We start from the raw sequence: 16701 nt of genomic DNA on the forward strand, positions 1-16701 counted from the left end.
AAATGGGTTTTTCCATACACACTTGAGAAAAACATGGTTTAATATTCTATCATAACAATTGTACTTTTAATGGTATAGCATTCCTCACAGAACATCAGCCTAGATAATAACCTGTCGCTATAAAGTACTTTAGACCTCCAACCATGTGATCTGTATTTGTATTTCATACAAATTGATTTTAAAATCAATGAGTAAAAAAAACAAGCAATACATCCTCAGTCACACACAAAACACCAAAACTGAACTATATCCTCAGGTTAATTCATCATCCCTCAACACAGCAAGGCACACTGGCGATAGCCGAAAGGTAATTAAACAGCTGCAGTTTGAATGTAATGACAGACCTTTTAGCACACACCAATGCAGGTAATGTCTGTAGGACTTCTGTCTTTAAACATTTGACTGGTTTTAATTTTACACCCAACTTCCATAATAAAGACAAATATGTTCATAATGGCTTCATTTCATAAGCGTAAAGTTAAAAAATAAAGCTTCAAAGAAAATTACTAGACTTCACAATGGATTTTTCTCCAAAGTAATTTGAAAAATGATGTTGTGAAAGTTGGTGGCTACAAAATAATGTAACGAACCAGTTTTATAGCATATCTGAGTCATGCAATGATCAAAACTTGCCAAATCGTACTTGTGGAAACCAATTAAAGATTATTCACTAACTCTGAAGTAAATGATAAAAAAGAAAGTAATTTGACTTGCCACAACTTTGTTTTTGCACTTACCACACGCAAGTATAATACGCTAAGTGCTGCAATTTTCCTTTACGAAATCCTGGGAGCGTGAAAATTACAGTTTCATGGTGTGTCTAAGCAGTAATAAATGACTTGCTTCAATTATTAACAGTGCACAGGTAATGTCAGTGCTCTGCTTTCCTTACTCATCTAAAAAGCCCAATTTAAAAATGTAGAGCCCCCTCATGTACAATTCTACTCAGTGAAACAAAGCACACTTGGCAGAAAAACAGTTTGTGATTTTAGTCCAACAACTGGCAATGCTGTACGTAATTTACACTGAAATACAGGTTCAGGTAAAAAGCAGTAACAGTAAATGTTGAAAGGCTGTGAATCTATTTCACAACTGTACAAACATCTGTACAAAGCTCATATAAATTTTAGGCATATTAACAGACTTAAAAGAAAGCCCCTCTTGGTCCTCAAATCCTAGGCGACTTTATTTTTCTTGAAAAAAAACTCAAACAGATGATCAAATAAGCAACGATGGAGTGGGCTTCTTGCCAGGCCAGGCCTCCTTAGCGTATTTCTTTTTCTTCGGCTCATTAATGGATTCTGCATTGAACACGCCAGTGTTGGGAACAGGGTTTATAGTCACAGTTGCTGGTACAACTGCTGGTGCCAAGTCCACTTCCAGAGCTGGATTTGGGAATGGCATAGGAAGTCCTCCTAGCATTGCAGTTCCCATCGTTTTACCATGTAGCTGAGAAGAAGAATCACCACTAGTTGGGGGGAGGCCACAATATAAACTAGCGTTGAATGGGAAATTCTGCATACGCCTAGCAATTCCATCTTCCAGACCTAGTGAACTGGGACTCTTGGTCTTCTTTTTCTTGAGTGGCACCACTGCTGTTTGAATCATATTTCTGAAGCGACCCACTGAAGAATCAACATCCTCTGGATTTATTATCCCCTCATCATCGCTGAACGATACACGGTGGCTCTTTCTTTTACGTTTTGGCCTCTGCATTTCCAGATTTCCTTCTTCAATTGTTAGTGTAGATATTCTTTTGTTATGAGCTGTGTTGAATTCTGTCAAATTATCGAGCTCCGTCTCCTCTTCAGGTAAGCCCATGAGTCCCTTCAGTTCATCATCTTCCACGGCAATTTCATCACCCTTGATTGAGGACGGCGCTGCCTGTGGTTTTTCACGTAGTGTATATGCTCATGTTGAGGCTCCAAATGACGACGTGGAATCAATGGGAACCTGCTGTGGTTTGTGAGGCTCCAAACGAAGATGCCCCAGATATGTACCGTGAGAGCTGTTCAAGTCAATGATGAAAACTCTTTTAAATGTTTGTGATAGACCAACGCAGCATGGACTCTTGAACATGATTGATGGTCAATGGTAAAATCACGAATGTCAGGGTTTCTTCCAAAGAGGTAGTATTTTTTCTCATCAATGATGAGTTTCTCTACTAGTTTGTCTCCTTTCACAACATCCAAATGAAGTCTTGGTGGAGGCTTCCCTGCCCATGTTGGATAGTCAAAGACGGGCTTGAGCCCAAAATGAAATTGAAGTTCCTGAGGAGCTCCAGGGTACTGTATCTGCTAAAATAAAATTGCATCCTCTTGATATATCTACACATTTTACCTGTCACTGGTTAATTCTTGATTGTGTTAATCAATGATCTTATTGCATTAAGAGATGTTCCTTACACAAGGATTTTTTTTTCAGCTCAGTCAACTGGCCAGCTAGATTGTGATGTAGTATGACACCGACAGTCCAAGCCGAATTCCTACACCACCTGAGGTTTCCATGAAGATGATTCCTTCTTAACCTCACTGTCACCTGAATTTATAGAATCCCTACGGTGAGGAAGCAGGCCATTTGGGCCATCAAGTCCGCACTGACCTTCCGAAGGGCATCCCACCGAGCCTCGCCACCCCCCCCCCCCCCCCACACACATACACACACCTTACCCTATCCCCATAACCCTGCATTTTCTACAGCTAATCCACCTAGCCTGCACATCCCTGGACACTATGGGCAATTTAGTATGGCCAGTCCACCTAAACTGCACATCTTTAGACTGTGGGAGGAAACTGGAGCACCTGGAGGAAACACAGACATGGGAAGAACATGCAAACTCCACATAAACTGTCACCAATGGGCAGAATCGAACCCAGCTCTCTGGCACTGTGAGGAAGCAGTGCTAACCACTGAGCCACCATGCCATGCATTGAGGGGACCCTTAGGTTAAACTCACCTCTGATGACCTCTTTCTCTCTCTCTCTCTCTCATGACAGCACAGGACAATGGTGACTTTACTCACATTCCTGTATGTGCTTGAGGAGAACCATTGCAGTCCCATCCAATTGCACACCAGCTCTGGCCATGGCCTTTGATCCATTTTCTCATTCGGTACATGCCTATCTTTGTGTTCCCATAATGCCTGTTAGTTGGCCTTATTCCCAATGCATTACTCATCTATTTCCACAAACTGTTAGTGAGTAATGACTGTGACAACAGCAAGCTGTGACCTCTTCTTGTCTGTGACCTCTAAAATGACTTGCAATGCAGAATTAGTTCAATGTATGAGAGATTGTTTGTGTTTTATCTGAGAAGAAGCTCATTAAGATGAGGTTAATTAGAATATACCTAGCCCATCACTTCTTATAGCAGTATCAGACAGGGTTGTGGTGGGCTCCAATATCTAGTTGCAAAACCTAGGGTCAGGCTTCAGTGGGCACCAGTGGGTCGTAGGACAGAGTCTCAGCAAAGAATCAAGCCTTCAAACTAAGAAGCAGAGGGATTGAGAGGAAATTAAAGAGATGGGGGAATAAACAGCATTGGTTGTTCTCTGAGTGTAAGCACGGAGGATTAAATGCAGTGAAGTTGCGCACCAGGAATAGAATATGCAGGAAAGCAAAGTACAGTTGAGTGCCAATTAAAGGGCGGAAGTGGTTTCCAGGGCACTGACATTAATTGCCAAGCTTCACATTTCCCTGTAATGGCTTGGATGTAACACGTCATGTACCCAGCCTGGCAGATAACCGTCACATTAGCCCAATGGCCCTGTTTCCCCGGCAACACTGTGGTTCGGCAGAGAGAGAGGTGGGAAGCTGCGTATGTAGCAGCTTTACCTCAAAGCCTGAATTAGAGCATTAGACCAGGAACAAATCAACCTCCCAAAATAGCTTAGGAAAATAATACATTTCTCCACAGTGCCTCCTACAATGAAACAGCTAAGTGGAATATGTGTATATCTCAGTGTGTCAGAACATTTCAGGATGTGCGTGTATGTGTCTATTTACAGATATTAAAAAAATGATAATGTACATAATACATATGTGTATGTTGGTCTAAACGCATATGCACATGCATGCCTATTCATGTGTACATTTGTACATGATCAAGTATTGATTTTGTTTGCATTTATATGGAGTTTAAGTTAGATAAATGCAAGGTGTTGCACTTTGGTAAGGCAAATAAGGGCAGGGTTACATAGTCAATGGTAAGGCCCTGGGGGAGTGTTATAGAACAAGGAGATCTAAAGGTAGAGATTCATACCTCCTCCAAAACAGAGTCACGGGTAGTCAGGGTGGTGAAGAAAGCTTTTGCATGTTAGCTTTCATCATCAGAAGTCACACAACACCAGGTTATAGTCCAACTGGTTTATTTGAAATCACAAGCTTTTACAGCACTGCTCCCTCATCAGGTACACCTTCGCCATAGGTAAGGTAGCTAGCTGACGACTTTTTCCTATGGTAGGGGAGTCTAAAGCTAGCGTGCATTGGTTTAACGTGAAAGGGGAGAGATACAAAAGGGTGCAGAAGGGCAATTTTTTCACACAGACGGTGGTGAGTATTTGGAATGGGCTGCCAGAGGTGGTGGTGGAAGTGAGTACAATTTCATCATTTAAGAAACATTGGACGGGTATTTGGATGGAATAAGTATGGAAGGATATGGACTAAATGCAGGAAAATGGGACAAGTTTAGTTTATGAAAACTGGGCAGCATGGGCCAGTTGGGCCGAAGGGCATGATTCCATGCGGTGGATGTCTCTTGGAAGTAATATTCTTAAAGTTTGTCAGAACATTAGTGTGAATGAAAAGATAACAGTCGGCCATGAGACCACTAGCAGCAGTAGTCTCTTGCCCAAGCAATACCAATGAATGCACTTTTCTCATGGACCCCCATTTTCTGTTTCCTCTGAGGCATACCTCTGTAATCCTATCCATACCTGAACACAATAGCCAGCTTCAGGGCAGCTACCTAAGAATCTCTCCTGATTCCCTGAAAAGTACCACTGTATTAAGAATAGGGTTAGTTGGAAATAACTTCCTTAGTTCAACAGGGCAGGCAATAGTCATTTTTCCGTTTCAGGGCCTAGTATATGTGCAGGAATAGTTTCCCAGTGAAAAGGAAGTCTGCCACTGTTCAAGGAGCAGCACGTCTTGGAGTTGCAGTAGCACTGCCTGTAGCAATGGAAGGTTGTTTACTTTGAAACCTTTACATAAAACTGAAAGAGTTTTCAGAAAAGCCAACAATTTGAGTGGAAACAGGAATGGCCACTTCAAAGTCCTTTTTTTCTATTCCAAGGTTCTTGGCAGCCTCCTGCCACAACATTAACAACCTTCCCTTCCCAAATTCAACAATATCCAGGAGAAAGCTTTCCACTTGATTGGCATGATATCCTCAAACATCCTCTTCCTCCACCATTGACACTCAGCAACAGCTCTATGTACTATCTACAAAATACACTGCCAAAATTCACTAAAGGCTCCTTAGACAGCACCTTGCAAGCTCACAACCACTAAAAGAACAAGGGCAGCAAACACATCACCAGCTGCAAATTCCCCTCCAAGCCACCCACCATCCTGACTTGGAAATATGTCGCCGTTCCTTCAGTATCGCTGGGTCAATATCTTGGAAATCCCTCTTGAACAGCATTGTGGCCTATTTAGAGCACACAGAGTTCAGCAATTCAAGAAGGCAGCTTACCATCATGTTCCATGAATGAATTCAAAGAAAAATCCACAACCAGCTACCTACTGGCACCCGCCAGCTTCAGGTTACCCCATTTCTTCCTCCTTTCAGAGTTATAGAAGAAACAACATACAAAATGTTACAGGCTGGTAAGGGGAAACTGCCTTAAAGAAAGAGTGCCTTAAAAAAGGACATAATTGCTAGATAATTCACAAACATTTACTCCCTCCACCACTGGCGCTCAGTACCAGCAGTGTGTGCCTTCTACAAGATGCTCTGCAGCAACTCACTAAGCGTCCTTATTCAGCACCTTCCAAACACGTGGCCAATGCCATCTAGAAGGAGGAGGGCAGCAGATATATGAGAACATCACCACCTGGAAGTTCCCCTCCAAGCCACTTACCATCCTGACTTGGAAATACGTCACCATTTCTTCACTGTTGCTATGTCAAAATCCCGCAACTGCATCCCAAATGGTGTGTGGGTCTACGTATACCAAATCTACAGCAGATTCAAGCAGACAATCCACAACCACCACCACATTCACAAGGGCAATGAGGAATTGTCAAGAAATATTGACCAAACCAGCTAAGTCCAAACCCCATGAATGAATATTTAAAAATCTTAGAGTTAAGGGCCTTGACTGCTAAAGATTATCAACCCAAGGATGGAGCTGTTAATAATTAAGAATGCAAAAATGATCAGTATTGCAGGAGTGCAGAGATCTCTAATGTTACAGGGATGGGGGGTGAGAGAAATGAGACAGAATTTGTCAAAAGGATGAAGATTTTAAAATCAAGGTGCTGCTGAGCTGACAGCCATTGTAGAGCGGAAAGCTGAATGGGACACGGTGCTAGAAGTTCAGAGACTGGCAGCAGAATATTGGGTGGAGTCAGAAGATAGGGGCCAGTGAAGATGGCATTGAAATTATGAACTGAACGTTTGATAGATGCACAGAAAAGAGTTTAAACAGCAGATAAGCTGCAGCAGAGAAGAAGGGAAGTGAGGCTCCAATGGTAGAAATAGCGATGATGGGATGAAAAATTCAATTCAGGATTAAACAAGTCTACACAGTTACCACAGTCATCAATTGGACAGGTGGATGGGCTGACGATAGAGGGAAGCAATGGTGGATGGAGAAAAAAAGATCAGGTAGTTCATAGAAAGAATATTGCAGCTATAAGTACGCCTGTGCTCTCCTCCACCCCACCCCATTACCAATCTCACCTTCCTCTGAACAACTGGACATATCCCAAGAGCAAAGCTCAGCCCTTGAACTGTTTACAAACTAAACTTCTTGCGCGTCAATGCCATTTTATGGTTTAACTAATCTGCTTCTTCAAACAGCCACTGCACCTGCTATTGCTGATTCCTTGCAGCCCCAGCAACAGCTTAAATGATCCAGTGTTCCCAGGAAGCAGCGATACTAATGGAGATTCGGCATGTTGATAATAGTGCTCAGAGCAGCTGATGTAAGTACTCAGAGTGACATGATTACAGGCCATGTAACTAATTAAAGAGACACTGTCACTCATGTACTCTCTCTTACTTTGTTACATTGCCCCTTTCCCAACTGTCTTTGCTCTCTTTTAAAAGTTTCTTTCTCAATTTGACTCAAACACAGAATAAATGACCTTACATTTCACAACCTTTGCACGTCCCAAAACACTTTACAGAGATCCCAGACATAGGGAATGGATCCAATCTTTGTGATGTTGACTGAGAGATAAATATTTGCAAGGACATCAGGGAAAACTTCCATATTCTTTGCTGCAATAGTGGGTGTGGAATCTTCTACATCAACCTGAGAAGGTGGACAGGCATTCAATGTAATGTCTAACCTGAAAGACTGCACCTCCGACAGTGCAGCAACCTATTAGTACTGCACTGCAGTGGCAGCTTGGAGGTTGTGTTCATGTTACTACAATGGTATATGTGTAATACAGGAAATAAATAGTGCTTGCAAAGTCTGCAGTTAGGGCAAGTGCTGAGTCGCCACATGCCATGAATAGTCTCCCAAGTTGCTACAATTCCCAATTGCACTAAGATTAGTTGCGTGAATCTGGTGATTTTGCATAACTTATCATGTCGGCGAATGTGGCTGGAACAAATCATTGCCATGACTGTCAGCTGGACTCAACAGCTCTCAAAAACAGTGTATGTTTTATCCATGGATTTAAGCAGTTCTATTAATTGCCTCAATGAGAATCATGGGGAGAACTCTCTACTGGTTGGAGTCATAACTAGTACAAACAAAAACAATTGTGGATTTAGGTTTCAGTCATTTCAGCTCCAAGGCATCACAATAGGAGTTCCTCAGGGTAGTGTCTAGCTGCTTCTTCAATGACTTTCCCTCCAACATAATAAGTAAGGATTTTCATTGACGATCACATAATATTCAGCACCATTCATGATGCCTCAGATGATATAGCAGTCCATGTCCAAATGCAGCATGATCTGGGCAATTTCTAAGGTTGAAAGTAGCTAATATCATTCATACCACACAAGGGGCAGGCAATGACCATCTCCGAAAGAAGTGAATCTAACCATTGTCCCTCGACATTTAATGGCATTACTATCACTGAATCCCTCCTACCAACCTCCTGGCCTTTATCATTAATGAGAAACTGAACTTGACTAGCCATATAAATAGTGTGGCTACAAGAAGTCAGAAGCTAGAAATCCTGCAATGATTAAATGATCTCCTGACTCCCCAGAGACTGCCCACTATCTAGTAGATACAAGTCAGAAGTATGATGGAATCTCCACACTTTCCTGAAACAGAGCAGCTTTACAACAGTCAGGAAGCTTGACAATACCCAGAACTAAACAGCCCATTTGATTGATCCCACATCCACTTAGTGCCTCCACCACTGATATTCAATAGCAGCAGTGTGTATCATCTACAAGATATGCAGAAATTCACCAAGATTCCTTAAACAACACCTTTCAAGTTCACAACCAATAAAAAGAGAAGAGGGGCAAACACATCACAACACCACCACCTACAGGTTCCCCTCCATACCACCCACCGTCCTGACTTGGAAATATATTGCTGTTCCTTCACTGTCAGCAGGCCAAAGCCCTGGAATGCATTGTGGGTCCCAGCACATGAATTGCAGTGGTTCAAGAAAGTAGGTCAACACCAGCATCTGAAGGACAACTGGATGGGCAATAAATGCTGGTCAGCCAGCGATACCAACATCCCATGAATGAATTTATTAAAAGCCCTTCCTTGACAGGTAATTAACGAAAAAGCTACTTATTTTCTATCTAGTTGTAGGCCAATTAAGGAATGATTACAACATAGAAGGAACACTAGCCAGGATGTCAAGAGGCCCTTGCACTCTTTTTGACTACATATTCAAGTCTTTTCTTTGGTTCTGAGGAAGGGTCACTGGACCCAAAAAGTTAACTGTTTTTTTCACTTCACAGATGCTGCCAGACCTGCTGAGATTTTCCAGCAATGTATCAGAGGTAATGGGAACTGCAGATGCTCAAGAATCCAAGATAATAAAGTGTGAAGCTGGATGAACACAGCAGGCCCAGCAGCATCTCAGGAGCACAAAAGCTGACGTTTCGGGCCTAGACCCTTCATCAGAGAGGGGGGTGGGGTGAGGGTTCTGGAATAAATAGGGAGAGAGGGGGAGGCAGACCGAAGATGGAGAGAAAAGAAGATAGGTGGAGAGGAGAGTATAGGTGGGGAGGTAGGGAGGGGATTGGTCAGTCCAGGGAAGATGGACAGGTCAAGGAGGTGGGATGAGGTTAGTAGGTAGGAAGTGGAGGTGCGGCTTGGGGTGGGAGGAAGGGATGGGTGAGAGGAAGAACAGGTTAGGGAGGCTGAGATAGGGGATAGGGGTGAGGGAGGAGGTGTGGGGGCAAGTGTAGCACTTCCTGTGGTCGCAGGGGAAGGTGCCGGGTGTGGTGGGGTTGGAGGGCAGTGTGGAGCAAACAAGGGAGTCATGGGGAGAGTGGTCTCTCTGGAAAGCAGACAGGGGTGGGGATGGAAAAATGTCTTGGGTGGTGGGGTCGGATTATAGATGGCAGAAGTGTCGGAGGATGATGCGTTGTATCCGGAGATTGGTGGGGTGGTGTGTCAGAATGAGGGGGATCCTCTTTGGGCGGTTGTGGCGGGGACGGGGTGTGAGGGATGTGTTGCAGGAAATGTGGGAGACGTGGTCAAGGGCGTTCTCGACCACTGTAGGGGGAAAGTTGCGGTCCTTGAAGAACTTGGACATCTGGGATGTGCGGGAGTGGAATGCCTCATCCTGGGAGCAAATGCGGCGAAGGCAGAGGAATTGGGAATAGGGGATGGAATTTTTGCAGGAGGGTGGGTGGGGAGAGGTGTATTCTAGGTAGCTGTGGGAGTCGGTGGGCTTGAAATGGACATCAGTTACAAGCTGGTTGCCTGAGATGGAGACTGAGAGGTCCAGGAAGGTGAGGATGTGTTGGAGATGGCCCAGGTGAACTTGAGGTTGGGGTGGAAGGTGTTGGTGAAGTGGATGAACTGTTCGAGCTCCTCTGGGGAGCAAGAAGCGGCACCGATACAGTCATCAATGTAACGGGGGAAGAGGTGGGGTTTGGGGCCTGTGTAGGTGCGGAAGAGGGACTATTCCACGAAACCTACAAAGAGGCAGGCATAGCTGGGGCCCATGCGGGTGCCCATGGCCACCTCCTTTGTCAGTTGGAAGTGGGAGGAATTGAAAGAGAAGTTGTTGAGGGTGAGGACGAGTTCGGCTAGGCGGATGAGGCTGTCGGGGGAGGGGGACTGGTCGGGCCTGCGGGACAGGGAGAAGCAGAGGGCCTTGAGGCCATCTGCATGCGGAATACAGGTGTATAGGGACTGGACGTCCATGGTGAAAATGAGGTGTTGGGGGCCAGGGAATTGGACGTTCTGGAGGAGGTGGAGGGCGTGGGTGGTGTCACAGACGTAGGTAGGGAGTTCCTGGACCAAAGGGGAGAAGATGGAGCCCAGATAGGTGGAGATGAGCTCGGGGGGCAGGAACAGGCTGAGACAATGGGTCGACCAGGGCAGGCAGGTTTGTGGATTTTGGGAAGGTAATAGAAATGGGCTATGCGAGGTTGGGGAATGATAAGGTTGGAGGCTGTGGGTGGGAGGTCCCCTGAGGTGATGAGGTCATGAATGGTGTTGGAGATGATGGTTTGGTGCTTGGGGGTGGGGTCATGATCAAGGGGGCGGTAGGAGGAGGTTTCGGAGAGTTGGCGTTTGGCCTCCACACTGGTTGTTCGCTCCACACGGCCCTCCAACCCCACCACAACCAGCACCTTCCCCTGCCACCGCAGGAAGTGCTACACTTGCCCCCACACCTCCTCCCTCACCCCTATCCCAGGCCCCAAGATGACTTTCCACATTAAGCAGAGGTTCACCTGCACATCCGCCAATGTGGTATACTGTATCCATTGTACCCAGTGTGGCTTCCTCTACATTGGGGAAACCAAACGGAGGCTTGGGGACTGCTTTGCAGAACACCTCCGCTCGGTTCGCAATAAACAACTGCACCTCCCAGTCGCGAACCATTTTAACTCTCCCTCCCATTCCTCAGACGACATGTCCATCATGGGCCTCCTGCAGTGCCACAACGATGCCACCCAAAGGTTGCAGGAACAGCAACTCATATTCCGCTTGGGAACCCCGCAGCCTAATGGTATCAATGTGGACTTCACCAGTTTCAAAATCTCCCCCTCCCCCACCGCATCCCACAACCAGCCCAGTTCGTCCCCTCCCCGCACTGCATCCCAAAACCAGCCCAGCCTGTCTCTGCCTCCCTAACCTGTTCTTTCTCTCACCCATCCCTTCCTCCCACCCCAAGCCGCACCTCCATTTCCTACCTACTAACCTCATCCCACCTCCTTGACCTGTCCATCTTCCCTGGACTGACCTATCCCCTCCCTACCTCCCCACCTATACTCTCCTCTCCACATAACTTCTTTTCTCTCCATCTTCGGTCCGCCTCCCCCTCTCTCCCTATTTATTCCAGAGCCCTCTCCCCATTCCCCTCTCTGATGAAGGGTCTAGACCCGAAACGTCAGCTTTTGTGCTCCTGAGATGCTGCTGGGCCTGCTGTGTTCATCCAGCTCCACACTTTGTTATCTAACTAATTTGCTATGGTTTTTTGCAGAGGTAACAGAGAAGTTTGATGAGAGTAATGCCGTTGCTATGGTATACATAGACTTACAAAAGGTCTCTGATACAGGGCAGAAAGACTTGTGAGAAAAGTTATAGGCTATGGAATAAAATGGACATGGGAAATGTGGATTTAGTTCAATGTTGGTGATTTACATAAATGACTTGGAGGAGGCGATGGTCTAGTGATATTATCGCTCGACTATTAATCCAGAGACCCAGATAATGTTCTGGGGACCCTGGTTTGTATGCCGCCATGGCAGATGGTGGAATTTGAATTCAATAAAAATATCTGGAATTCAGAGTCTAATGATGACCACAAATTCATTGCGATTGTTGGAAAAACCCATCTGGCTCACTAATGTCCTTTAGGGAACGAAACTGCCATCCTTACCTGGTCTGGTCTTCATGTGACTCCAGACCCACAGCAATGTGATTGTGTCTGAACTGCCCTCTGGGCAATTAGGGATGGGCTATAAATGTTGCCTTACCAGTGATGCCTTCTTCCCGTGCATGAATAAAGAAAAAACATATATGGGTGGGTTCGTAAGTTTATATATGGCAGGAAGATCAGGGAGATGTGAATGGTGTAAGAGGTTGTCAAAGGATACTGCGGGATATAGATCAGTTCCAGATATGGGCAGAAATATGACAGATAGTGTTTAATCTGGGCAAGTGTGAGGTGTTGCACTTTGAGAGATCAAATATTAAAGGAAAGTCTACAGTTAATGGCCAGGCCCTTAACAGCATTGATGTACAGAGGGATCTTGGGATCCTAGTCCATAGCTCCCTGAAAGTGGCCACGCAAGCAGATAGGGTGGTAAAGAAGGTGGATGGCATGCTTGCCTTTATTGGTTGGGGCATTGAGTACAAGAGTCAAGAAACAACACTGCAGCTTTATAAAAGTTTTGTTAGGCCACACTTACAATATTGCATTCAATCCTGGTTGCCACACTACAGGAAGGATGTGGAGGCTTACCAGGATGCTGCCTGGATTCAATGGTAAGAGCTATAAGGAGAGGCTGGACAAACTAGGGTTGTTTTCTCTGGAAGTGGCAGAGACTGAGGGAAGGCCTGACAGACGTTAATAAAATTGTGAGAGGCGTAGATAGGGTTGGCAGTCAGAATCTTTTCCCAGAGTTGAAAAGTCTCATACTAGGGAGCATGCATTTAAGGTAAGAGGAGAGATGTTCAAAAGAGATGTGAGGGGTGAGTTTTTTTTCACACAGAGAGTGGTAGGAGTCTGGAACACACTGCCAGGGGTCTTGTTGAAGGCAGATACAACAGGGGCATTTAAGAGGCTTTTAGATGAGCGCATGAATATGCAAGGGATGGAGAGAAATGGACAGTGGGCAGGCAGAAGGAATTATTTTAATTTGGCATCTCGTTTGGCACAACATCATGGGCTGAAGGACTTGTTCCTGTACCGTACTCTTCTGTGTTCTATATTCTGTGGATACAAACTTGGCTGAATGATAGAAAACAGAAAGTAATGGTCAATTAATGATGTGGTGCAAAAAGACTGTGAGAAAAGTTATAGGCTATGGAACTGTAGTTATTGGAACCAGGTCAATATTGTTGACCACAAGACCCTTGATTGGAGTTGTTAACCTGGGCCAGTCAGGGAGCCTTGTCTGGCCAATATAAATGGGGGATTTAGAATCTCCTGAGTTCAGGGGATTAACTTTGAGTTGATTTGCCACAGCCAGTGAACTGTGCAATAGTAAGTAAAGGGTAATTTGGTGACAGGATACTGGCCTCTGTGCAGTTATTTCCGGAATAAAATGGACATTAAAAATATGGATGCAAAATGGGCTGGATAATAAGAAACAGAAATATCTTCTAGCTACAAAAATGTTTTGTAAAGGATTTTCCCAAGGGTCAGTGTTGGGAGCCTTGATTTCTCGAGTACATAAATGATATAGATCTTGAAGCACAACAGCCAATTTCAAAGCCTGTGCGTGAGTATTGTAAACTGTGAAGAGGACAACAGTGAAGTTCCAAAGGACATTATCACATTGGTGGAGTGGTTGGTAGGTTCTCAGTGCAGAGAAAGATGAAGTATTACATTTTGATGTGGAGGATGTGGAGACACAGAATAAAATTAAATGATATTATTGTAAAGATTTTGCAGGAGCAATGACATTGCAGAAGAAGTAGAGACAGCAGTTAATTATGCATACAGCACCCTAGGCTTCATTAACAGGTGTATAGAGTACAAGAGCAAGGAAATTCTGCTGACTTATGTAGGACACTGGTTAGACCACAGCTGGAGTATTGAGTACAGACCTGCATCTTTACTATGAATATGAACATGCTGGAGCAAATGTAGAAGAGGATTACAGAACAATTCCAGGGATGGTAAAATTCAGTTATAACGATAGATTAGAGAAGTTGGGCCTGTTTTACTTGAAGAGGAGAAGGCAAAGAGAATATTTGATAAAAGTCTTCAAAATCATGAGGGATTCAAATGGTATGGTAGAGAAAAGGTGTTCCTACTCATAACAGAATCAAGAACCAGGGGGCCAAGTTTTAAATGTTTTGCAAAAGATGCAACTGTGAAGTAAGAAAACCTTTTTTCACACTGCAAGCAGTTAGGGTACGGCATGTGCACCTCGAAGTATAGTGGAGGCAGACTCGATTGAGGCATTCAAGAGGGTATTGTGTGATTATTTAAATAGAAATATTGTGCAGGGTTATGTCAAAAAAGCAGTGGATTGGCACTGAGCTAAAATGCTCAGACTAGATGGGCTTCTTCTGCACGATAACTATTCTGTGATTTTGGGGGCCAATGACATATTGTGCTCAAACTTCATAATTCAGGTCAGCCATAAATTTGGTCCTCTGGAATGCAAGCATATAAAATTCTCTTCCAATGAACTGGTACCTAGCTATTTAATTTTTTGCACTTAATGCAATAATATATAACACTTATTACATTGTAGCTCTCAGTGCCCAAAAAACCACAGAAATAGACATAGGAAGTTGGAATTTTTGTTCAACAGCTCTCCTAAAGGATGTTACCCCTGAAAAAGCAACATTCACTTAGTATTGTGTGCAAGTGTTAATCTACACTATGTGGTGAAGACCTGGTGGTGTGCTTGAAACCCACAAGTAGCTTATAAACTATTTCTAAACATCATATACCATAACATTGACAACATAGCCAGCACTGCTCTTCCACCCAGAATTGCTCCTCCTCACATAGTCAAATATTGGCAAAATACTTTTTCTTTTACATAAACGCCAAATTGAATTATTATAATCAGTAGTCTGCAGAAAGCAAACATTTCCAACTGATGTGTTCCTAGTATTGATAGACTTCCTGGAAATGCAAACATTCCATGCCAAAGCAAGCACTGGTGGTGCACTACCAGTAAAAGCCACAACTTAAGCAAACAGAGAAATCAAGACTGTGCCAACTCATTGCTCTCTTGATCATCTTTGGCATTAAGCTGCTCAGGATAATACTGCTTCCCATGTTCCCACTCAGTTTCCACATAGCCTTATCACAACTAAAGCCTAATTTACTGGAGAGGATTGATGCAAAATGGCAGGCATCTTGCATCATTAAACTTTGCGCAATATTACACAAGTGTTATGTATATCCAGGAGCAGAGCTGACAGTAGACAAAGTTTTGACAAAGTCTGCCTGCTCCCTATATTGCTTAGGTTTGGTGCCAGGTGGGAGACTGAGTCATGCTGAGTGGGCAATCCCAATTTAACATCCAGCTTGTGGTCAGTTAATTGAAGACATTCAGGCCACAGTGGCTTGCTGTATCTTGGGACACCATTCCTCAGTTTGGATGAGTAAGTATCAGAAAATGCACAATGAACTCACATAATTCATTGAAGCAATCAAAATGGCATGACGTTCACAAAATGCTCCTCTATGAAGGACATGTTTTTATTTTGTTAATGCTACCAGAGGGCATAGGTTTAAGGTGAGAGGGGAAAGATTTAAAAGGGACCTAAGGGGCAACTTTTTCACACAGAGGGTGGTGCGTGTATGGAATGAGCTGCCAGAGGAAGTGGTGGAGGCTGGTACAACTAAAACATTTAAAAGGCATCTGGGTGGTTACATGTATAGGAAGGTTGTAAGGGATATGAGCCAAATGCTGGCAAACAGGACTAGATTAATTTAGGATATCACTTCAGCGTACACAAGTTGGACCAAAGGGTCTGTTTCCGGGCCATACATCTCTATAACTCCATACAACATAACTTCAAATTAAGGTTAGTTTTGCGGCAAGAGTTTAGCAGGCCTTGCTTTTAACTGAGTCAAGTGGTACTGTCTCTGTCCCTGAGTCATATCAAAATACAAATTAGGAGCTGAAGGTCAGAGAGCCATTGAGTATTACAGCATGGAAAGAGACCCTTCAATCCAACCAGTATATATGTTCTATGTTCCCAAACTAAACAGTTCCAATTGGCTGCATTTGGCCCATATACTTCCAAACCTTTTCTATTTGTGTACTTTCCCAAATGTCATTTAAATGTTGCAACTGTATCTGTATCCACCACTTCCATCGACAGTTCATTCCACATATCGGTGGCACGGTGGCTCAATGGTTAGCACTGCAGCCTCACAGCACCAGGGACCTGGGTTCAATTCCCTCCTCGGGTGACTGTCTGTGGGTAGTTTGCACATTCTCCCCGTGTCTGCGTGGGTTTCCTCCGGGTGCTCTGGTTTCCTCCCACAGTCCAAAGATATGCAGGATAGGTGGATTGGCCATGTTAAGTTGTCCATAGTGTTCAGGGGTGTGTGGGTTATAGGGGGATGGGTCTGGGTGGGATGCTTCAAGGGGCGGTGTGGACTTGCTGGGCCAAAGGGCCTGTTTCCACACTGTAGGGAATCTAAGCTAATATGAACCACT

At 44.3% G+C, this 16701-nt stretch overlaps 1 protein-coding gene across 1 annotated transcript; it reads right to left on the reverse strand.

Annotated features, from left to right (window-relative positions):
* Positions 1–1135: 1135 nt before the first annotated feature.
* On the reverse strand, positions 1136–2244 carry LOC125452360 (nuclear inhibitor of protein phosphatase 1-like). Its single transcript, XM_048530636.2, has one exon. The coding sequence runs from the start codon at positions 1819–1821 to the stop codon at positions 1219–1221; it is 603 nt and encodes a 200-aa protein (XP_048386593.2). The 5' UTR covers positions 1822–2244; the 3' UTR covers positions 1136–1218.
* Positions 2245–16701: the final 14457 nt, after the last annotated feature.

The sequence above is a fragment of the Stegostoma tigrinum genome, chromosome 4, assembly GCF_030684315.1.
Source record: "Stegostoma tigrinum isolate sSteTig4 chromosome 4, sSteTig4.hap1, whole genome shotgun sequence".
Taxonomy (NCBI): domain Eukaryota; kingdom Metazoa; phylum Chordata; class Chondrichthyes; order Orectolobiformes; family Stegostomatidae; genus Stegostoma; species Stegostoma tigrinum.